Below are 24351 nucleotides of genomic sequence, written 5' to 3'. Positions count from 1 at the left end.
GGATGCCTGCCATAGATGTGGGTGAAACGTCAGGAGAGAATGCCTCTCAAACATGGCCAGACAGCCCGGAAAAACTCACAACAACCCAATAAAATTATTATTATTATTTTACAGTATACTATTGTATTATATATTATTATTATGTTACATTATTATTCATACACAATATTATTGTACTATATATTTATTATGATGATGTTTATTTATACCCCGCTTTATCTCTTCCAAAGGAGACTCAAATCAGCTACATATCCATTATTAATATTACATTATTATTAATATTATTATACAATATATTATATATGTATTTATTATTATGTTCATTTATACCCCACTACACCTCTCCCGAAGGAGACTCAGAGTGGCCATGTATGGATGGATGTAGTAATAGTAATAATAATAATAATAATAATAATAATAATAATATAATGATGTTTATTTATATTCTGCTTCATCTTTCCCACGAATATTCAGAGTGGCTATATGTTTATTTATACTCCGCTTCATCTCTCCCGAAGGATACTCAGAGTGGCTATGTATGTAATGATAGTAATAATAATAATAATAATAATCTCTCTCTCTCTCTCTCTCTCTCTCTATATATATATATATATATATAATTATGTTTACTTATATTCCACTTTACCTCTCCCGAAGTAGACTCAGAGTGGCTATATGTTTATTTATACTCCGCTTCATCTCTCCTGAAGGATACTCAGAGTGGCTATGTATATAATGATAGTAATAATAATAATAATAATAATCTCTCCCTCTCTCTCTCTCTCTCTATATATATATATAATTATGTTTACTTATATTCCACTTCACCTCTCCCGAAGTAGACTCAGAGTGGCTATGTGTGTAATAATAGTAATAATAATATACTATATATATATATATATATATATATATATATATATATAGTGCTTCACCTCTCCCAAAGGAGACTCAGAGTGGCCATGTATGTATGTATGTAATAATAGTAGTAGTAATAATAATAATTTAATAATAATAATGTAATCCCCTGGGGCTCGGAGTGGCTTACAAGAACGGGCTAAAATCTAACACAATTTAAAAACAATTTAAAACAATTTAAAAACAGCAATATCAAAGGTCAAAGGCCTGTCGAAACAGATAATAATAATATTCTCTCTCTCTCTCTCTATATATATATATATAATTATGTTTATTTATACTCTGCTTCTCTCCCAAAGGATACTCAAGGCAGCTTAATATATCAGCATACGTCATTAATATTAATATATCATTATATATATATATATATATATATATATATATATATATATATATATAAAATTAATATTAATATATCAGCATCCCCGGTGGCGCAGTGGGTTAAAGCACTGTGCAGGCAGGACTGAAGACCGACAGGTCGCAGGTTCGAATCCGGGGAGAGGCGGATGAGCTCCCTCTATTAGCTCCAGCTCCTCATGAGGGGACATGGGAGAAGCCTCCCACAAGTATGATATAACATCAAAAATCATCCAGGCGTCCCCTGGGCAACGTCCTTGCAGACGGCCAATTCTCTCACAACAGGAGCGGTTGCTCCTGACACGACAAAAAAAAATACAATTTAAAATGCACACACATGCAAACAATGTTGATGTGATTTCCTTTTATTGGGAAAGGGATCCACGTCCATGGGGGCTGCCTTCGCAGTGTACAAAACACATTCCACGTTCACCGACAGAGTCAACCATATATATACACACATATATATATACACACATACATATAAATAAATCATGAATATTCCTATGTGTGGGAGGGGCCTGGCGGGGAGAGCGCACCAGCCGTCCGGTCAGATCGGTAACTTAAACGCCGCTTAGTTGACTTAACGCCTCTCATGTATTAAACATTTCCCCCCTTTTTTCAAAACGAGATACAAAAAGCCCAATTAGGTCAAGGGAGGAAACCTGAACCGTTTCGGGAAGGAGAGACGGAGATCGAAATCGCTCGGAAGGAGCCTGAAGACGAGGAGAAAACTACGGACCGTTCTGCCGCCGAGAGGCATGCGTTGACACCGCGTCTCAAGGGGGGAATCTGGCCCCGCCTCCTGATTAAGGCCCTAATTTCGGAGGAGGAAGTGCCTCAATGTGACCCGCTGCCAGCAATCCGGACTCCTTCTTTCCTTGGTGCTGACGGACAGTGGGAGTTCGAATCAATTGGATTTCCCTTTTTACTGTGGATTACTTTTTATTGCTTTGGCTTTTATTATCCTCAACGAACTGCTTGCTATTTTAACCCATCTGTTTCGTGTTTAACGGACAGGGATTGACTCACTCGGCAAATTGCTGCAGCCGCCGCCGCCGCAAGGAGGCATTGTTCAATATTTAATTAGCCTTTTACACCGTTTTAATCCAATTAACCCAGCCGCCGAATCGGCAATCAAGAGCCTCCGACACCTTCGAGGGAGCGAAGCCTGCAGGGATCCCTGGGAGGCGCTCTTCCCAGAGGGGAAACCGAGGCTCTCCTTTGGAGACCGCAATGCCCTTGTAAGAGTCCCAAAGGGGGAAGGAGGAGGGAAAGGCAACATTCCCGGCCTTCCGCTGCATTCCCTCAATTGCAGGGATGATGAAGGGGGTCTTTCCACACACATTCATCCTTGGTAATAACTTAATTTTCCAGACACAATCCGGCTCACTCCAGCCTGGCCTTTGGAGCGTCCTCTTCTCTTCCTCAGAACCCTTTGGCCAAAGTTTCACCAAACACACCTGCCGGGAGGTTTCCTAGGAGAAGCCCTGAAATGCAGCTCCGGGCAGTCCAGCTGCTTCGGCTGATGGGACTCGAGCCCACGGCGTCTCTCCCTCCACCAGCCATTCCCAGACAGAAGCCGCTCTCTAGAACACGGGGGAGTCGCAGAACGTGCACGGCCCCTGCAAGAGCCTCTTGATCCAATCTGGATCTGAAAGGAAGAAAAGAAGCCATTCAGGGATGGAAAGAGGAGGAGGGAGACAAGGAAAAGGAGAAGAGAAGGAGAAGAAAAAACAGAAAGACAAGAAAGGGATGAAAAAGGAGGAGGAGAAAGAGAAGAAAGAGGAGGAGGAGAAAGAGAAGAAGAAAGGAGAAGAGAGAAGGGATATGGGTGTGGAATATAATATTCCACACCTGGAATATTGTGTCCAATTCTGTGCACCACAATTGAAGAGAGATACTGACAAGCTGGAATGTGTCCAGAGGAGGGTGACTAAAATGATCAAGGGTCTGGAGAACAAGACCTATGAGGAGCGGCTTAAGGAGCTGGGCATGTTTATCCTGAAGAAGAGAAGGCTGAGAGGAGATATGATAGCCATGTGAGAGGAAGTCACAGGGAGGAGGGAGCAAGCTTGTTTTCCGCTTCCTTGGAGACTAGGACACGGAACAATGGCTTCAAACTACAAGAGAGGAGATTCCATCCTAACATGAGGAAGAACTTCCTGACTGTGAGAGCCGTTCAGCAGTGGAACTCTCTGCCCCGGAGTGTGGTGGAGGCTCCTTCTTTGGAAGCTTTTAAGCAGAGGCTGGATGGCCATCTGTCAGGAGTGATTTGAATGCAATATTCCTGCTTCTTGGCAGGGGGTTGGACTGGATGGCCCATGAGGTCTCTTCCAACTCTTTGGTTCTATGATTCTATGATAGAAAAGGAGGAGGGGAGAAGAGAAAAGAAAGGAGAAGAAGAGGAAGAAAAGGGAGAAGAAAGGGACAGAGAAAGAGGAGGAGGAGGGGAGAAGAGAGAAGAAGAACGAAAGCAGAAGGAGGAGAAGAGGGAAAAGGAGGAGAAGAAAGAAGGAAGAAAAAGGAGAAAGGGACAGAGTAGGAGGGGAGAACAGAAGAAGAAGGAGGATAAGAAAGAGAAGAAGGGGAAGAAGAGAAGAAAGAAAGAAGGATGAGAAGGAAGAAGCAGAAGAACAGAAGAAAATGATGAAGAAAGAGAAGGAGAAAGGGATGGAGAAGAGAGAAGGAAGAAAGAGAAGGATGAGAAGAAGGAAGAAGAGGAGAAAGAAAGGAAGGAGATTTATGATGATGGGTGGAGGGATGGCATAAGCAACACAGAAAGCAAGATGGAAAGAGAAGATGAATTCACAAAGGAGGGAGGGAGGGTGGTCCCGGGGAGCCCGCCAGCCCTAAGGGAGAGAAGGGCCTGCTTGGGAGGGCCTGAGCGTGTCGAGAGAAGCATTGGCCAGGCGCTTACCTTCCGGGGTGGGATGCCGGGCGATGCTGTCACGGAGGAGGCACCGGCGGTACTCCAGGCTCTGGCAGGCCTGGTAGGTCAGGAAGCACCTGCGGGAGCAGAGCCAGTCAGTATTTTATATTATATATTAATATCTATAACATAATTTATATAGACTAGAATATATAATAGAATAATGCCAATAATATATAATACTAGCCGTCCCTTGCCACGCGTTGCTGTGGCCCACTCTGGTGGTCATAGGGGTTCTGTGTGGGAGGTTTGGCCCAATTCTATCGTTGGTGGGGTTCAGAATGCTCTGTGACTGTAGGTGAACTATAACTCCCAAATGTTGAGATTCTATTTTCCCCAAACTCCACCAGTATTCACATTTGGGCATATTGAGTATTTGTGTAGAGTTTGTTCCAGATCCATCATTGTTTGAATCCACAGTGATCTCTGGATGTAGGTGAACTACAACTCCCAAACTCAAGGTCAATGCCCACCAAACCCTTCCAGTATTTTCTGTTGGTCACGGGAGAACTGTGTGCCAAGTTTGGTTCAATTCCATCATTGGTGGGGTTCAGAATGCTCTTTGCTTATAGGTGAACTATAAATCCCAGCAACTACAACTCCCAAATGACAAAATCATAATTTTTTGAGTGATGGTCACTCCTTGTGTTGTGAGACGTTTTGTTGCTAAATTTGGTGTGATTTCGTTCGTTGGTTCTTTTGTTTTTAGGGTACTCATGACGCACAGAGCCTTTTTATATATATATAGATATATATAATAAGAGTCCTCTAACAGCCTGTGGTCTCGGCCCATCGTCCTTAACTGTGAGTCATTTGTAAGTCACATGTTTGTAACGCGGGCATGGCCTGTATTAAATAATACTAATACTAATATGTAATAAAACTGAATATATAAAATAATATAACATTATATTATGTAATATATTATATAAAATAAGGTAAAGGTAAAGGTAGTCCCCTGATATTAAGTCCAGTCATGTCTGACTCTGGGGTGTGGTGCTCATCTCCATTTCTAAGCCGAAGAGCCAGCGTTGTCCATAGACACCTCCAAGGTCATGTGGCTGGCATGACTGCATGGAGCGCTGTTACCTTCCCGCCGGAGCGGTACCTATTGATCTACTCACATTTGCATGTTTTCGAACTGCTAGGTTGGCAGAAGCTAGGGCTGACAGCGGAAGCTCACGCCGCTCCCCGGAATCGAACCTGTGACCTTTTGATCAACAAGCTCAGCAGCTCAGTGCTTTAACCCACTGCGCCACCGGGGGCTCCTATTATATAAAATATAATATATAATAAATTTATATAATATAAATTTATTTAATATTTATTTAATTAATAAATAAATGTATTTAATAAATAAATTTATTTAAATTTATTTAATATAATATATAATAAATTTATATAATATAATATATAATAAATTTATAGAATAAAAATATACATATATAATATGCATATTTTTATTATATAAAATACATATTATATATTAATATTTATATGATATAAAATATTTTATTTTATATAATATAAAATACTATAGAATATAATAATACCAATAACATATAATATGTATTATATCTTATAAGATTCTTCTGACAGTCTGTGGTCTCAGCCCCATTGCCCTTAACTGTGAGTCATTTGTAAGTCACATGTTTGTAATGCGGGTATTGCTTGTATTAAATAATAATAATAATATAATACTAATATGTAATAAAACTGAATATATAAGATAATGTAACATATTATATTATTTAATATATTATATAAAATACATATTATATATTAATATTTATATAATATAAAATATTTGATTTATATAATATAAAATAATATAGAATATAATAACACCAATAACATATAATATATATTATATCTTATAAGATTCTTCTGACAGTCTGTGGTCTCAGCCCCATTGCCCTTAACTGTGAGTCATTTGTAAGTCACATGTTTGTAATGCGGGTATTGCTTGTATTAAATAATAATAATAATATAATACTAATATGTAATAAAACTGAATATATAAGATAATGTAACATATTATATTATTTAATATATTATATAAAATACATATTATATATTAATATTTATATGATATAAAATATTTTATTTTATATAATATAAAATAATATAGAATATAATAATACCAATAACATATCATATATATTATATCTTATAAGATTCCTCTGACAGTCTGTGGTCTCAGCCCCATTGCCCTTAACTGTGAGTCATTTGCAAGTCGGCCGTTTGCAACTCGGGAACCTCCTCCAGCAGGACTTCTGGGCGGCCAGCTGAAGCCCAGGCTCCCCCAACCTAAAGCGCAGCTCCAAGGCTCCTGGCCCGCAATCCTGAAGCCTCCCCTGCTTCCGGCACAACATATAATCCCAATTAGGAGCGGCCCCCGGCAGGCAGCCCAGGCTGCAAGTCCCGGGAAATTAATTTTCTGGGAAATGCGTGCTGGCTGTCAAGGCAGGCTGTCCCCGCGGCACCTTATTTATTGCCGCACGAGCTTTTTGCGGACGGGAAGCCGCTCTGTCACCTCCGGCGGTGGCTTCAAAGGCATCTTCGCCGCGGCAAACGAATCTCCAAGGAGAGTTTTACGGAGGGAAGAAGAGCGGCTGATGAGCAGGGAGCGGAACGGACGGACGGAGGGACGATGCAAGTCCCCGCAGGAGGGAGGCTGCCTGCCTGCCCTCGCAGTGTGTTTTTCGGCCCTGGATTTATTTATGCGCGGCCTTCCCCCCCAGGATGCCTCGGGATGGGGATTACGTGGCGTTTACATGTACCAAACACACGCAACCAAGGTCCAAAACAATGGAATTGTGTAATTCTAATGATTATTCTTCTTATTCAAGGCTCAACTGCTATAATTCAAGCTAACGGGGGGAATCTCCAGCCGTCTATAGAGTCTTCAACTGCAACCCAGGGGCCCTCAGCCAGGATGTGTGGCCAATGCTGATGGGAGTTGCGGTCCAGAAGTACGTCTTCCTCTTAATGGAATGGCCATGAATAATAATAATAACAATTTATTTATTTTTTGTCGTGTCAGGAGCGACTTGAGAAACTGCAAGTCGCTTCTGGTGTAAGAGAATAGGCCGTCTGCAAGGACGTTGCCCAGGGGGCACCCGGATGTTTTTATCATCCTTGTGGGAGGCTTCTCCCATGTCCCCGCATGAGGAGCTGGAGCTGATAGAGGGAGCTCATCCGCCTCTTCCCCGGATTCGAACCTGCAACCTGTCGGTCTTCAGTCCTGCCGGCACAGGGGTTTAACCCACTGCGCCACCGGGGGCTCCATAATAACAATAACAGTAATATTAATAATAATAATAATAATAATAACAGTAATACCAGTAATAATAGTTGTAATAATTATAATAATATAGTAATAATAGTGATGGTAATGGCAGTAATATAGTAATAATAATGATGGTAATGGCAGTAATAATAGTTGTAATAATTATAATAATATAGTAATAATAATGATGGTAATGGCAGTAATATAGTAATAATAATGATGGTAATGGCAGTAATAATAGTTGTAATAATTATAATAATATAGTAATAATAGTGATGGTAATGGCAGTAATATAGTAATAATAATGATGGTAATGGCAGTAATAATAGTTGTAATAATTATAATAATATAGTAATAATAGTGATGGTAATGGCAGTAATATAGTAATAATAATGATGGTAATGGCAGTAATAATAGTTGTAATAATTATAATAATATAGTAATAATAATGATGGTAATGGCAGTAATATAGTAATAATAATGATGGTAATGGCAGTAATAATAGTTGTAATAATTATAATAATATAGTAATAATAGTGATGGTAATGGCAGTAATATAGTAATAATAATGATGGTAATGGCAGTAATAATAGTTGTAATAATTATAATAATATAGTAATAATAATGATGGTAATGGCAGTAATATAGTAATAATAGTGATGGTAATGGCAGTAATATAGTAATAATAGTGATGGTAACAGCAGTAATAATAGTTGTAATAATAATAATAATAATACTAAGAACAATAATGGCAATAGTTGTAATAATACTTGTAACAATAACAATAATAATAATGGTAATAGTAGTAATAATAATAGGTAAAGGTAGTCCCCTGACATTAAGTCCAGTCACGTCTGACTCTGGAACTATGGTGCTCATCTCCATTTCTAAGCCGAAGAGCCGGCGTTGTCCGTAGACACCTCCAAGGTCATGTGGCCGGCATGACTGCATGGAGCACCGTTACCTTCCCACCGAAGCGGTACCTATTGATCTACTCACATTTGCATGTTTTCGAACTGCTAGGTTGGCAGAAGCTAGGGCTGACAGCGGAAGCTCACACCGCTCCCCGGAATCGAACCTGCGACCTTTCGATCAACAAGCTCAGCAGCTCAGTGCTTTAACCCACTGTGCCACCGGGGGCTCCAGTAATAATAATAGTAATGGTAATAGTAGTATTGATACTTGTAATTATAATAATAATATAGTAGTAATAATAATAATAATGGTAATAGTAATAATACTTGCAATAATAATACTAATAATAACAATAATGGTAGTAGTACTAATACTTGTGAGCCCCCAGTGGCGCAGTGGGTTAAACCCTTGTGCCGGCAGGACTGAAGACCGACAGGTCGCAGGTTCGAATCTGGGGAGAGGTGGATGAGCTCCCTCTATCAGCTCCAGCTCCTCATGCGGGGACATGAAAGAAGCCTCCCACAAGGATGATAAAAACATCAAAACATCCAGGCGTCCCCTGGGTAACGCCCTTGCAGATGGCCAATTCTCTCACACCAGAAGCAACTTGCTCCTGACACAACCAAAAAAAAAAAAAGCTTGTAATAATAATAATAATAATAATAATAATAATGGTAATAGTAGTATTGATACTTGTATTTACTATAATAATATAATAATAATAATAACAACAACAATAATGGTAGTAGTACTAATACTTGTAATAATAATAATAATGATGGTAATAGTAATAATACTTGTAATAATAATGCTAATAATAACAATAATTGTAGTAGTAATAATACTAATAATAATAATAATAATAATAATAATAAATGATCATATTACCGCCCTCTCCTTGTGGCTCAGGTTGGGGCTAAATTTTGGGGGGGGGGGGGTGGCGGCTGTGAGTTTTAAAGGCTATTTTAAGGGTAGTTTATATTTAAATCTGTTTTCAACCACACTGTTACTATTTAATTGTTTTCATCCAACTTTTGTATTGGGCTTTTCAAAACTTGACTAAAGTGTGGGATCGTTAGCTGCCTTGCGTCTCCTCCTCGGGGATAAAGGTGGGGTATAAATAACATTACTAATAATAATGATCGTGCTGCTCTGCTCCTCTTGGAATCCTAGAGTTGGAAGGGACCCCGTTCTGTCTTAAAGGAAAAGCACCATCAAAGCCCTCCTGACAGATGGCCAGCCCAGCCTTGCTTTATTATTGTTGTTGTTGTTGATCTTCTTCTTCCTATTATTATTATTATTATTATTATTATTATTATTAGATCCTGGAGGCTCCGGTGGCGCAATGTGTTAAACCCTTGTGCCGGCGGGACTGAAGACCAACAGGTCAGCAGTTTGAATCTGAGGAGAGCACACATGAGCTCTGTCTGTCAGCTCCAGCTACCCAGGCGGGGACATGAGAAAAGCCTCCCACAAGGATAGTAAAACATGAAAACATCCGGGCAATGTCCCCTGGGCAACATCCTTGCAGACGGCCAATTCTTTCATACCAGAAACAACTTGCAGTTTCTCCTGACACACACAAAAAATTATTAGATCCTAGAGTTGGAAGGGACCTCCAAAGGTCATCCAGTCTAACCTTCTGCCTTAAAGGGAGACACAATCAAAGCCCTCCCAACAGATGGCCATACAACCTATACTTTATTATAGGATCATAGAATCCTAGAACTGGAAGAGACCCTAGAGATGGCCCTCTGCCAGGACGGCTTTGCTTGTGTCTCCCTACAATAATAAAAAAACATTGTTAAAACAGTGAGACAGAACTACACACGATTACAATACCTATAAGGAACATGTACACAGGTAAAATACAGATTAAAATCCTATTAATACTACTGCTAATAATCTACGTTATTACAACAGGCCTGCAAATGTCCTGTGTGGTTTTGCAAATAATAATAATAATAATAATAATAATAATAATGTATAATAATAATAATAGTAATGTAGATTATTATTATTAGTATTATTAGAATTTTAATCTGTATTTTACCTGTGTACATTTTCCTTATAGGTATTGTAATCGTATAGTTCATAATAATAAAAATAATAATAATGCATATTATTATTATTATGAATTGCAAAACCACATGATTACAATACCTATAAGGAAAATGAACACAGGTAAAATACAGATTAAAATTCTAATAATACTAGTAATTCTAATAATAACAATAATGTAGATTATTATCATGAATTGCAAAACCACACAGGACATTTGCAGGCTTGTTGTAATAATGTAGATGATTATTATTAGAATTTTAATCTGTATTTTACCTGTGTACATTTCCTTTATAGGTATTGTAATTGTGTGGTTTTGCAATTCATAATAATAATAATCTATATTATTATTATTATTATTATTATTATTATGAATTGCAAAACCACACGGGACATTTGCATGCTTGTTGTAATAATGTAGATTATTATTATTATTAGAAATTTAATCTGTATTTTACCTGTGTACATTTTCCTTACAGGTATTGTAATCATGTGGTTTTACAATTCATAATAATAATAATCTACATTATTATTATTATTATTATTATAAATTGCAAAACCACACAGGACATTTGCATGCTTGTCGTAATAATGTAGATTATTATTATTATTATTATTATTAGTAGTAGTAGTAGTAGTAGAATTTTAATCTGTATTTTACCTATGTACATTTTCCTTATAGGTATTGTAATCGTGTGGTTTTGCAATTCATAATAATAATAATCTACATTATTATTAGTATTATTAGAATTTTAATCTGTATTTTACCTGTGTACATTTTCCTTATAGGTATTATAATCGTGGTTTTGCAATTCATAATAATAATAATCTACATTATTATTATTAGTATTATTAGAATTTTAATCTGTATTTTTCCTGTATACATTTTCCTTATAGGTATTGTAATTGTGTGGTTTTGCAATTCATAATAATAATAATCTGCATTATCATTATTAATATTATTAGTATTTTAATCTGTATTTTTCCTGTGTACATTTTCCTTACAGGTATTGTAATCATGTGGTTTTGCAATTCATAATAATAATAATCTACATCAAGATGAGTCCACAGCAGACACTCTGCTGGCTGTTGTATTGGATCACACGTCGGACACTTCCCAAGTATCTAGGACTGTGTGATGCTTTGAGTTGTTTTGTTATGCTGTTGTTGTGTTGAGGCCTTGGCCTTTGTAAGCCGCATCGAGTCCTTCGGGGTACAAATAAAGTTTAATAATAATAATAATAATAGTAATAATAATAATATCAGCAAATAATGTGTGCAGATCCCAGTATGGTGGCCTTCTGCAGCTGGGAGATGATAATTTTGTCAGCGCTGAATGTGTTTAAGTGCAGGCCAAGGTCTTGAGGCACTGCACCCAGTGTGCCAATCACCCCTGGGACCACCTTGACTGCCTTGTGCCAGAGTCTTTGCAGTCTGATCCACATTATTATTATTATTATTATTATTATTATTATTATTGATTGCAAAACTACACAGGACATTTGCATGCCTCTTGTAACCTGAGAAGAGGCAGGCAACAAATAAAATGATGGTGATGCTGCTGGTGCGGATGGCCTGCTTACCGGAGCCAGACGTGTCCGTTGGGGCAGACGGCCTGCTTGGGGTCGGCGAAGGGCAGGATCTTTTTGCAGAGGCTGCAATGCTCCGGAAAGGTCTGTTTGTTCATCTTCTTCAAGATATGCCCAATCAGCACCTTTGGAAGGGAAGCACAGCAGGTGAAGTCAGCCCTTTCCGCTCAGGAGAACAGACAACAACAACAACAACAACAAGCTGGGCTTTCTGAAGAACACAGGCGCACAAACCCAAACCTGCTTGAAACAGAAAACAACGGAAAAGAAGGAACGAAGGGGCTTCTCGGGAACTTAATTGCAGGCATCTGAAGGGGGAACGTGGAGCTGATGGCTGCACCACGAAGGCGGCTCTGCCTCAAAGCACATGTTTCCGCTCAGAGAACATGAGGGAAGACTTTTGAACGCCTGTCAAAGCCGGGTTTTCAAGCCTCGAGGATCCGGAGGAAACCGCGCGACGCTCAGGGTTTGTGACAACCGCAGAGCGGCATAATTGTTGTTTATACAGAGCAGCGCGGCGGGTGGATGCGGCAAGGCCGGGCAAACATAAAGGCACCCTCTCCATCGGGAAGGGAGGCAATGGCTGGGCCTCGGGGGAGCCTGGCTTGCCGGCCCAGGAAGCAGAGCAAATATTGGAAGAGGAATCCTGGCAAGCGGAAGGCGCCGCATCAGGAACAGAGCCTGGTGGGCGGTTGCTCATTGTTCCCAGTTTCCTAGAGGGCAAGCTGTCATTCCCTACTTGGGTTTCTCTCATTGTTTGCTATTTCTCCCACCCCAAAAAACGGAGTCAAGGCAGGGGCGTCAGTGGGATTCCAATGCACACCAAAACAAGCCAGGCTTGGGAACTAAGGGCCCATAGGCTTAGCTGAACAGGACCCAAAGGCAGCCTGGAAATGAAAATTTCCTGAAATGAAAATGAACAAAATCTGGCTACCAGTATTAAAAAACTCTAAAATTACTACAGCAAAACAGCAGAGAGGAAACAACCAGGCACATCTTAACACCTCTCAACAGAACATTCTCCCAGGCTCAGCCAAGCCTTCAAATGCTAATGAAGGTGGTCAGCTGAAACATTCACACCTAGCTTCAGCAGAGAGCTCTTTGCCCCACCCCAGTCATTCCACAGATATATAAACCCATTTTCCTATTTCCAACAGACCTCACTCCCTCTGAGGATGCTTGCCATAGATGCAGGCGAAACGTCAGGAGAAATGCCTCTAGAACATGGCCCTATAGCCCAAAAAAACCTACAAGAACCTAATGTAATGTTCGTTTGTGGGATTAACGTAACTAAAAACCACTGGATGAATTGACACCAAATTTGGACACAAGATACCTATCAGGCCAAAGAGTGACCATCACACACAAAAAAAACACTGAAACACACAACAGAAGAGACTTTAAAGGACAAAAAACAAAACAAAAAATTACGGCGCATGCGCAAAACCACATATATACACAAACACACACACATACACAAATATATACACACATACACATATATACACATGAAAAACACATATACACAGACTGGGCCACAGCAACACGTGGCAGAGGATGGCTAGTAGTGTATTGCTACTAAAATCTATATAAATAAAAATGTAATGTTCGTTTGTGGGATTAACATAACTCAAAATCCATTGGACGAATTGACGCCAAAGTTGGATGCAATACAACTATCAGGCCAACAACTATCCATCATTCATAAAAACACTGAAAAACACCACAGAAGACTTAAAATGCCATTTTTTAAAAAAAAAATACATTACAATGCATGCGTAAAACCACATACATATACACAGATACACACACAAAACACATATACACAGACTGGGCCACAGCAACGCATGGCAGGGGACGGCTAGTAATGTATAAATATTAAAATAAATATAGCGTTCCTACTTCACGGATTTTAACTTTTCGTGGGTGGTCCTGGAACGTAACACCAGTGATAAGTGAGGAACACTGTATTGTCAAAGGCTTTCTTGGTCAGAATCACTGGCTGTTGTAAGTTTTTTGGGCTATATGGCCATGCTCTAGAAGCATTCTCTTCTGACGTTTCACCTGCATCTGTGGCACACATCCTCAGAGGTTGTGAGGCTTGTTGGAAACTAGGAAAATTCGGTTTATATATTTCTAGAACAGTGATTCTCAACCTGTGGGTCCCCAGAAATCCCAGCCAGTTTACCAGCAGTTAGGATTTCTGGGAATTGAAGGCCAAAACATCTGAGGGCCCACAGATTGAGAACCACTGCTCTAGAAGGTCCAGGGTGGGAGAAAGAACTCTTGTCTGTTGTAGGTAGGTGTGAATGTTTGCTACGTTCAGCAAAGGACAAGAAGGATCCTCTCACCTCTACAGGAGTCTACCTTATTCCATGCAGCTGTGGACAAGTCTACAGAGGGACCCCCAAACGCAGCAGCATTGCCCAGTCATGAATCAAGGAACATGAAAGGCATTGCAGACTACTTCAACCAGAGAAGTCAGCCATAGCAGAGCACCTGAGGAACCAACCTGGACACAGCACATTATTTGAGAACATAGAAATGCTGGACCACTCTCATAAGTACCATGTCAGAAGACACAGAGAAGCCACTGAAATCCACAAGAAGCATGCGGAAAATTTCAACAGAAAGGAAGAAACCATGAAAATGAGCAAAATCTGGCGACCAATACTAAACAAACTCTAAAATTATAACAATAAATAATTAAAAAAACCCAAACACAGGGGAACTCCAGACAAGAAATAATCAGGAACACCTAATCACCTCTCAACAAAGGAATTTCCCAGGCAGAAACAAGTACATCTAAAAACTGTCAGGCCATTAAATGCTAATCAAGGTGGCCAACTGAAACATTCACACCTAACTCCAACAGACAAAGGTTCTTCTCCCATCCTGGACATCATTCCACAGATATATAAACCAAATTTTCCTAGTTTCCAACAAATGTCACAACCTCTGAGAATGCTTGCCACAGATGCAGGCGAAACATCAGGAGAGAATGCTTCTAGAACATAGCCAGACAGCCCAAAGGTGGTCCATACCTGAGCCGTGCGGTCCTGGTGTCCCTCGTCGGAGGACAGGAAGTCACAGATGCCACGGGTGGGCACGCTGGTGTTCTCTGTGATCCAGGTGTGCAGGTAAACCTCGCCCAAGACCTGCTTCATGTGCTCCCGCGTCAGGTGCATCTCCACAGCCTCCACCTGGGCGTGGATCTCACGCAGGCGCTGCTCCAGCGGCTCCGGTGCTCCCTCCTCCTCCTCCTCCTCCTCTGCCACCTCCTCTCCCCCGGAGGCGGGTCTGGGGGCCTTGGTGTCTTCGTGGCTGGGCCGCCACAGAGCCTCGGCAGGCGCCTTCTGCAGCGACTGGTGTAGAACCCGCAGGAGGAAGAGCTTGAAACGCCAGAAGTACGGGGAAGGGATGCTGCTGCCCTCCAGCTTCTTCTCCAGAGCCTCCTGCAGGAATGGTGGGATGCGCTTCTCCTTCAGGACCTCCCAGCGGACAAGGTCCAGGAGGTCCACCTGCCGGAAGAGGCTTTGGGAGGGGGACTCCAGCAGCTGGGCCGCCGCCTCCTCCGGGGTCTTGAGGGTCACAAACTGGACCTGGTAGCTCTTGGCCACAGGATGGAGGCCGCGCACCATGCCCTCGCTCGTGACGGCCGCCAGGTAGGCCCCACAGGGGCTGAGGGCAATGCCGTGAGTCCGGATGGGGCCCAAGGCCTCCGAAAGGTCAAGCAACTGGTGCTCAAACTTCAGCGCCGCCTCGGTGAAAATGGGGACCAGGCGCTGGGCCCGCCCATCAAGGGAACAGGTGTAGACGGTGCCATCCTGCCTGTCAACGGCCATGGAAATGATGGGCCGGGTGTGGAGGCCTGTGACGTGGGCGTTGTGGACGTTGAGGCCAGTCTTGGAGCTGAGCAGCAGGCACCAGAAGAGATAGCAGCCCCGGGCAGCCAGCACCAGGCTGCACGGACACTTCTGGAAGGGGTGGAAGAGCGGGACGCTGCGCAGGCTCTGCACCGGCAGCCGGTCCTCCTCCGGCCACAGCACCACCGGCTGCCGCAGGGTGAAGTAGCCCTTGACAGCCTTCAGGTTGACCGGGAGCAGCTTGACAGGGCCCAGGGCGCTACCCACAATCAGGCCGCTCATCCGCCGCCCGCCGTGCTCATACTCCCACCAGGAGAGGGAGCTGGGGGAGGCCAGGCCGGAGTCCACGGTGCTGCAAGAGGAGATGGACTCCTTCCCGGCAAAGGGCAGCCGGAACTGCCAGACGGCCACCTCCCCGCTCTCAAAGAGCACGGCCAGCAGCACACTGCCCTCGTCGCGGCACTCTAGGTTGCGCTGCACCTGCTGTGTGGTGCAGAGGCCCGACCACTCCATGCGCACAGGGAGCTGCATGCTGTGCCGCCGGCGGAACTCCGCCAAGTCCTCCAGTGCACCGGCCGGGGGTGCCCCCTCCTCTGCTCGGCCCGGCCGGAAGCCGCTCTCCAGCAGCCTCTCCGCATACAGCTGGGTCAGGTCCACCAGTGGCACCCAGCGCAGCCGGTCCAAGTTGGCCTGGACAGTCAGGCGGTTGTCCAGGGTCAGGGCGGCCAGGAGGCAGCGGCCGTTGGCGTCGCAACCCAAGGGTGACCAGGAGCAGTACTTGTAGCCCCGCAGTGGGGGCAGCTCCTTCCCCTCCGGGTTGAACGTCCGGTCCAGCATAAAGGCCTGGCTGACCCACGGGTCTGGCGAGTTCGCAAACTTCTCCCGGCACTCGGATACCTCCTTCTTGGGACCCACCTGGAAACAGGATGCCTGTCATCAGTGTCGTCAATGCGAATGCATGTGAAAGCTTAACATTTCTGGTCTTTTTACTATTTTTATTTGCACCCTGTTTTTTCTCTCTGAAACAAGATTCAAAGCGGCTCACAGGAGAACCAATATAATTACAATTGAAAACCTAAAAAATATACAAATGTTGACAGTTTTAAAAAATAAAGCACGATTCAAAACCTACTCATTGCGAAAACCTCAGCAGCCCCTGACTCGATCTCAGCAGCCTTCTCCTTTAAAAGCCTGCCTGAATCAAAAGGTTTTAACCTGCCACCAAAAAACAAGACATATATTGTTGTATGTATTTGAATAATGTTCTGTTTTATCTCACTGCTTTAACTACGTTTAGAAGGCCTTTCAAATGATAATGAAACCGGTCTCAATTTGATAATAAATGCACCATTTGAAGCATGAGCAGGCATGCGCTCTCCAAGGTCCTGCACCTCATTGGGGACTTGTCTTTGGCTCACTCTGCAAACAGCTCCTTTCTCATTCAAATGAATGCCCTCCTGGCTGCCTTGAGCCTTTGCAGCTCAATAACAACAATAATAAAGCAGAAGCTGGATGGCCATCTGTTGGGAAGGCTCAGATTGTGCTTTTATTTCCTGGCAGAAGGAAGTTGGTCTGGATGGCCCTTGGGGGTCTCTTCGAGGTTATGGATCCCAACATAACAATAGGATGCTATGAGCCTACAATAACAACAATAATAACAACGCAGACTCCGGCTGGCCATCTGTCGGGAGGGATTAGATAGTGCTTTTCCTTCCTAGCAGGAGGGAGTTGGCTTGGATGGTCAACTAGGGGTCGTTTCTACCTTATGGACACCATCATAATAATAGGATGTTATGAGCCTACAATAACAACAATAACAACGCAGTATCCCGCTGGCCATCTGTCGGGAGGGATTAGATAGAGCTTTTCCTTCCTAGCAGGAGGGAGTTGGCCTGGATGGTCAACTGGGGGTCGTTTCTACCTTATGGATGCCATCATAATAATAGGGTGCTATGAACCTATAAAAAAAACAATAATAACAATGCAGAGTCTGGATGGCCATCTGTGAAGAAGGATTAGTTTGTGTTTCCCTTTATGGCAGGAGAGGGCTGGGCTGGATGCTCTCTGGGGGTCCCTTCCAACCCCAAGACCTCAGAATAATATCACATCATCAATAATCAATTAGAAGAAGAAGAATAAAGCAGGTCTATGACTGAAATAAATGATTTGATTTGAATAAAGCAGGGGCTGTCTGGCCGTCTGTGGGGAGGGATGAGATGGTGCTTTTCCTTCCTGGCAGAAGGGAGTTGCTCTGGATGGCCCTTGGGGGGTCCCTTCTAGCTTATGGATCCCATAATAATAATAGAATGCAATGATCATACAATAAGAACAACAGCAACAACAACAACAATGCAGAGTCTGGCTGGCCATCTGTCGAGAGGGATGAGATGGTGCTTTTTCTTCCTGGCAGAAGGGAGTTGGTCTGGATGACCCTTGAGGTATCCTTGAGGTTATGGACCCCATCATAAGAATAGGATGTTATGAGCCTACAACAACAATAACAACGCAGAGTCTGGCTGGCCATCTGTTGGGAGGGAATAGATGGTGCTTTTCCTTCCTGGCAGAAGGGAGTTGGCCTAGATGGCCCTTAGGGGTCTCTTCGAGGTTATGGACCTCATCATAATAATAGGATTCTATGATGCTATAATAACAACGCAGAGTCTGGCTGGCCATCTGTCAGGAGGGTTGGCTGGATGGCCCTAGGGAGTCTCTTCTAGGTTATGAATCCCATCATATCAGGATTCCACCTGTTGGGAAGGCTCAGATTGTGCTTCTATTTCCTGGCAGAAGGGAGTTGCTCTGGGTGGCCCTTGGGGGTCTCCTCGAGGTTATGGATCCCAACATAATAATAGGATGCTATGAGCCTACAATAATAATAATGCAGAGTCTGGCTGGCCATCTGTCGGGAAGGATTACATGGTGCTTTTCCTTCCTGGCAGAAGGGAGTTGGCCTAGACGGCCCCAAGGGGTCTCTTTGAGGTTATGGATCTCATCATAATAATAGGATGCTATGAGGCTACAATAACAACAACACAGAGTCTGGCTGGCCATCTGTCAGGAGGGTAGGCTGGATGGCCCTAGGGGGGTCTCTTGTAGGTTATGAATCCCATCGTAATAACAAGATTCCATGATGCTACAATAATAACGCAGAGGTTGGCTGGCCATCTGTCGGGAGGGATGAGATGGTGCTTTTTCTTCCTGGCAGAAGGAAGTTGGTCTGGATGACCCTTAGGGGTCTCTTCGAGGTTATGGACCTCATCATAATAATAGGATTCTGTGATGCTACAATAACAACAACGCAGAGTCTGGCTGGCCATCTGTCAGGAGGGTTAGCTGGATGGCCCTAGGGGAGTCTCTTCTAGGTTATGAATCCCATCATAATAACAGGATTCCATGATGCTACGATCATAACGCAGAGGCTGGCTGGCTGGCCATCTGTCGGGAGGGATTAGATGGTGCTTTTCTTTCCTGGCAGAAGGGAGTTGCTCTGGGTGGCCCTTTTTAAGGTTGGCTTTGAGGTTATGGACCCCATCATAATAATGGGATGCTCTGAGGCTACAATAATAACGCAGGGGGCTGGCTGGCCATCTGTCGGGAGTGATCAGATGGTGCTTTTCCTTCCTAGCAGAAGGGAGTTGCTCTGGGTGGCCCTTGGGGTCTCTTCGAGGTTATGGACCCCATCATAATAATGGGATGCTCTGAGGCTACAATAATAACGCAGGGGGCTGGCTGGCCATCTGTCAGGAGGGATTAGATGGTGCTTTTCCTTCCTAGCAGAAGGGAGTTGCTCTGGGTGACCCTTTTTAAGGTTGGCTTCGAGGTTATGGACCCCATCATAATAATGGGATGCTATGAGCCTACAATAATAACAACGCAGGGGGCTGGCTGGCCATCTGTCGGGAGGGATCAGATGGTGCTTTTCCTTCCTAGCAGAAGGGAGTTGGCCTAGACGGCCCCTAGGGGTCTCTTTGAGGTTATGGACCCCATCATAATAATGGGATGCTCTGAGGCTACAACAATAACAAGGCAGGGGCTGGCTGGCCGTCTGTGGGGAAGGGTCTGGGCGGGTACGCACCGTGAGCGGGCAGGCGCGGGCGGGGGACGGGAGGGCGGTGCGGTGGAGGAGGAGGCCGGGCTGGGCGAGGGCCTGGAGGGCCAAGGCCGGCCCATCTCCCGGCGGGGTGGCCTCCCGGCTGAGCTGCTCGAGCACGGCCACGCTTCGGGCGGCGCTGACGGCCAGGCGGTTGTCCTGGGACCAGGCCAAGGGCTCCGCGCCGCCGCTCACCGCCCCCTGCAGCCGAACCGAGGGCTCCCTCCGCCGCCAAGCAGGGCGAGGACGAGGACCAGGAGGAGCGCAGGCCGGCCCCCTCACCGCCGCCGCCATCTTGGCCCTGGGCCCTCACCACGCACGCCCCGCCCCCTTCCGCCCCAAAGAGGTGCCTAACGCGTTTGCCTGACTGGATGTCCCCTCCACTAGCCATGCTGCTGGGAACTAGTACTTACTTAGGCGATCCCTCCTTGGCCGAGTAGGATAGTCTTTCTTATGGGTCTGTAGGTGGCTGTGGAACCCTATTCTTGACCTGCATCTTCTCCCACAGTGAGGGCATTGGGCTTGACGCACCTTTCTCTTGGCACGTTTCTCCCTTTTACCCTCCATTTGTGCCTCTGCAGCACTGCTGGTCACAGCTGACCTCCTGCTGGCGCACTCAAAAGCCAGGGCTTCCCAGTTCTCTCTTGGTGTCTATGCCAGAGTTTTTAAGGTCTTTAAATCTCTTTTCCTGCCCACCAACATTCCGTTTTCCGTTCTTGAGTTCGGAGTAGAGCAACTGCTTTGGGAGATCTAAGGAAGTAATGCTACCCCTCTATTCTGCTTTGGTTAGACCACATCTGGAATATTGTGTCCAATTCTGGGCACCACAATTCAAGAGAGATATTGACAAGCTGGAATGTGTCCAGAGGAGGGCGACTAAAATGATCAGGGGTCTGGAGAACAAGCCCTATGAGGAGCGGCTTAAGGAGCTGGGCATGTTTAGCCTGAAGAAAAGAAGGCTGAGAGGAGATATGATAGCCATGTATAAATATGTGAGAGGAAGCCACAGGGAGGAGGGAGCAAGCTTGTTTTCTGCTTCCCTGGAGACTAGGACGCGGAACAATGGCTTCAAACTACAAGAGAGTAGATTCCATCTGAACATGAGGAAGAACTTCCTGACTGTGAGAGCCGTTCAGCAGTGGAACTCTCTGCCCCGGAGTGTGGTGGAGGCTCCTTCTTTGGAAACTTTTAAGCAGAGGCTGGATGGCCATTTGTCAGGGGTGATTTGAATGCAATATTCCTGCTTCTTGGCAGAATGGGGTTGGACTGGATGGCCCATGAGGTCTCGTCCAACTCTTTGATTCTATGATTCTATGATTCTATGACGGTGGTCGGGCATCCAGACAACGTGGCCGGTCCAGCAGAGTTGATGGCGGAGGACCATCGCTTCAATGCTGCTGGTCTTTGCTTCTTCCAGCACGCTGACATTTGTCCGTCTGCCTTCCCAAGAGATTTGCAGGATTTTCCGGAGGCATCATTCCAGGAGTTGCATGTGACGTCTGTAGACAGTCCACGTTTTGCAGGCATATAGCAGGGTTGGGAGGACAGTAGCTTTATAAGCAAGCACCTTGGTATCCCTACGGATGTCCCGGTCCTCAAACATTCTCTGCTTCATTCGGAAAAATGCTGCGCTCACAGAGCTCAGGCGGTGTTGTATTTCGGTGTCGTTTATTTATTATTTATTTATTTGGAAGTTTTCTATACCGGCCTTCTCACCTCAACGAGGGACTCAGGTCGGTTTACAACATATATGCAAATACAATAATATATAAGTACAACAAAGTGCAACGTCATTACAGATTAAAATAGTACAATAAAGTACAATAAAAACATCATCATCACAATTACCCAAGCCAAGTCGTCAATCCAGTCACAGTCATGGTCACAGTTCATCATCCTTCTTCCTTGTGGACAGAGGTTATAGATTCAGTCCTCAAATGCCACATTCCAGAGCCAGGTCTTTAGTAGTTTCCTGAAATTCAGGAGGGAGGGAGCAGGTCTAATCTCAAGTGGGAGGGAGTTCCAAAGCCGGGGAGCCACCACCGAGAAGGTCCTGTCCCTCATCCCCACAATCGTGATTGCGAGGGTGGTGGGACCGAGAGCAGCCCCCCCCCCCCCCCCGGAAGATCATAATAACCTTGATGGTTCATAGGGGAGAATCCGTTCGGACAGGTAAACTGGATCAGAGTCGTTTAGGGCTTTATAGGTCAAAACCAGCACTTTGTCGTTGACTTTGGTGGAGAGGTGGCTGCCAAGGAAGCGGAAATGTTCAACATTTTCTAATGTTACACCATTAAGCTGTATCTCTGGCATTGGGGAGGGGATGGATAGTGACTCTTGGAACAGCACTTTAGTTTTCACGATGTTCAATGTCAGGCCGAGCTTCTCGTAAGCTTCTGCAAAGGTGTTTAGAGTGGCTTGTGGATCTTCTGAATGAGCACAGACGACATTGTCATCAGCATACTGGAGTTCTATAATAGAGATACAACGCTAGGCCTTGGGATGGGGTAGGTCTCAAAGCCGCACGGTGATCCTGTGGGCGGCTTGGCCTGGATTTGAGGCCGCCTTTTTCAGGCACCTGGCTAGCCGCCCCAACGCGGGGTCCTTCCCTTTCCTCTTCCCCTCGAGGCCTACACGTGCGGGAGCAGCCTGCGTTTTCCTAGCGACTGAGGCGGGAAGGATGGCGGTATGCGAGGGAAGGAAGAGGAAGGGGCGCCCGAGCAAGACCCCGGAGGTGAGGGGCCCAACCATTAACATCATTATACTATTATAACGGCACTCCATGCAGTCATCTGAACATGAGGAAGAACTTCCTGACTGTGAGAGCCGTTCAGCAGTGGAACTCTCTGCCCCAGAGTGTGGTGGAGGCTCCTTCTTTGGAAGCTTTTAAACAGAGGCTGGATGGCCATCTGTCAGGGGTGCTTTGGATGCAATATTCCTGCTTCTTGGCAGAATGGGGTTGGACTGGATGGTCCACCAGGTCTCTTCCAACTCTAGGATTCTATGATTCATGCCAGTGGACCCATGACCTTGGAGGCGTCTACAGAAAATGCCGGCTATTCGGCATAGAAATGGAGATGAGCACCAGAGTCATAGAATCATAGAATCAAAGAGTTGGAAGAGACCTCATGGGCCATCCAGTCCAACCCCATTCTGCCAAGAAGCAGGAACATCGCATTCAAATCACCCCCGACAGATGGCCATCCAGCCTCTGTTTAAAAGCTTCCAAAGAAGGAGCCTCCACCACACTCCGGGGCAGAGAATTCCACTGCTGAACGGCTCTCACAGTCAGGAAGTTCTTCTTCATGTTCAGATGGAATCTCCTCTCTTGTAGTTTGAAGCCATTGTTCCGCGTCCTAGTCTCCAAGGAAGCAGAAAACAAGCTTGCTCCCTCCTCCCTGTGGCTTCCTCTCACATATTTATACATGGCTATCATATCTCCTCTCAGCCTTCTCTTCTTCAGGCTAAACATGCCCAGCTCCTTAAGCCGCTCCTCATAGGGCTTGTTCTCCAGACCCTTGATCATTTTAGTCGCCCTCCTCTGGACACATTCCAGCTTATCTCTCTTGAATTGTGGTGCCCAGAAGCAGACACAACTAGACTTCATGTCAAGGGGAAACCTTTACCTTTACTATCATTGTATTATATTACTATTACTATCCTGAAGTGAATATTTCTGCCTCCTTTCTGAATGGTCTCCCTCTCCCTCTTTTCTCCTTGCAGGGTGCCATCAACCATTATCATCATTATATTATTATTACTAGCCATCCCATGCCACGCATTGCTGCAGCCCAGCAACATGTGTTTTGTGTGTGTATATGTGTGAGTGTTTGTGTATATGTGTGTGTGTGTGGTTTTGAGCATGCATTGTAATGCAATTTTGTGGGATTTTTTTTTTTTGCTTTTTAAGTCTCTCCTGCTGTGTTTTTCATTGTTTTATGAGTGATGGTCACTTGTTGGCCTTATAGATGTCTTGTGTCCAAATTTGGTGTCAATTCGTCCAGTGGTTTTCGAGTTGTGTTAATCCTACAAACTAACACTACATTTTTATTTATATAGACTAGCCGTCCCCTGCCACGCGTTGCTGTGGCCCACTGGTGGTCATAGGGGTTCTGTGTGGGAGGTTTGGCCCAATTCCATCGTTGGTGGGGTTCAGAATGTTCTTCGATTGTAGGTGAACTACAAATCCCAGCAACTACAACTCCTAAATGTCAAGATTCTATTTTCCCCAAAATCCACCAGTGTTCACATTTGGGCATATTGAGTATTTGTGTAGAGTTTGGTCCAGATCCATCATTGTTTGAGTCCACAGTGATCTCTAGATGTGGGTGAAC

At 44.3% G+C, this 24351-nt stretch overlaps 2 protein-coding genes across 2 annotated transcripts in view; one reads left to right on the top strand and one right to left on the bottom strand.

Moving 5' to 3' along the window:
• Positions 1 to 1621: 1621 nt before the first annotated feature.
• Positions 1622 to 20319, bottom strand: GTF3C4 (general transcription factor IIIC subunit 4). Its single transcript, XM_060757134.2, has 5 exons — positions 20003 to 20319; positions 15106 to 16842; positions 12056 to 12186; positions 4193 to 4281; positions 1622 to 2926 (listed from the first exon to the last, which is right to left on the bottom strand). Exons 1-5 carry the CDS (start codon positions 20309 to 20311, stop codon positions 2862 to 2864), a joined length of 2331 nt encoding a protein of 776 aa, XP_060613117.2. The 5' UTR covers positions 20312 to 20319; the 3' UTR covers positions 1622 to 2861.
• Positions 20320 to 22610: 2291 nt separating this feature from the next.
• Positions 22611 to 24351, top strand: part of DDX31 (DEAD-box helicase 31) — a 72274-nt gene continuing 70533 nt past the window's right edge. Inside the window, exon 1 of the mRNA XM_067471981.1 lies at positions 22611 to 22751. Within this exon, the coding sequence (XP_067328082.1) occupies positions 22698 to 22751 (54 nt within the window). The 5' untranslated portion in view covers positions 22611 to 22697. The remainder of the gene's footprint in view (positions 22752 to 24351) is intronic.

This window comes from Anolis sagrei, chromosome 11, assembly GCF_037176765.1.
Source record: "Anolis sagrei isolate rAnoSag1 chromosome 11, rAnoSag1.mat, whole genome shotgun sequence".
NCBI lineage: Eukaryota > Metazoa > Chordata > Lepidosauria > Squamata > Dactyloidae > Anolis > Anolis sagrei.
The sequence above is the reverse complement of the archived record's forward strand: the minus strand, read 5'-3'. Positions and strand labels throughout refer to the sequence as shown.

What these genes read in the sequence shown, in the direction of transcription:
- GTF3C4 (XM_060757134.2), bottom strand. Translation starts at nt 20,311, where the DNA reads ATGGCGGCGGCGGTGAGGGGGCCGGCCTGCGCTCCTCCTGGTCCTCGT. An exon ending in ACCAGGACCGCACGGCTCAG is followed by an intron (nt 12,187 to 15,105) that starts GTATGGACCACC and finishes TCCCTTCCAAAG; the next exon opens with GTGCTGATTGGGCATATCTT. An exon ending in AACGGACACGTCTGGCTCCG is followed by an intron (nt 4,282 to 12,055) that starts GTAAGCAGGCCA and finishes CTGCTCCCGCAG; the next exon opens with GTGCTTCCTGACCTACCAGG.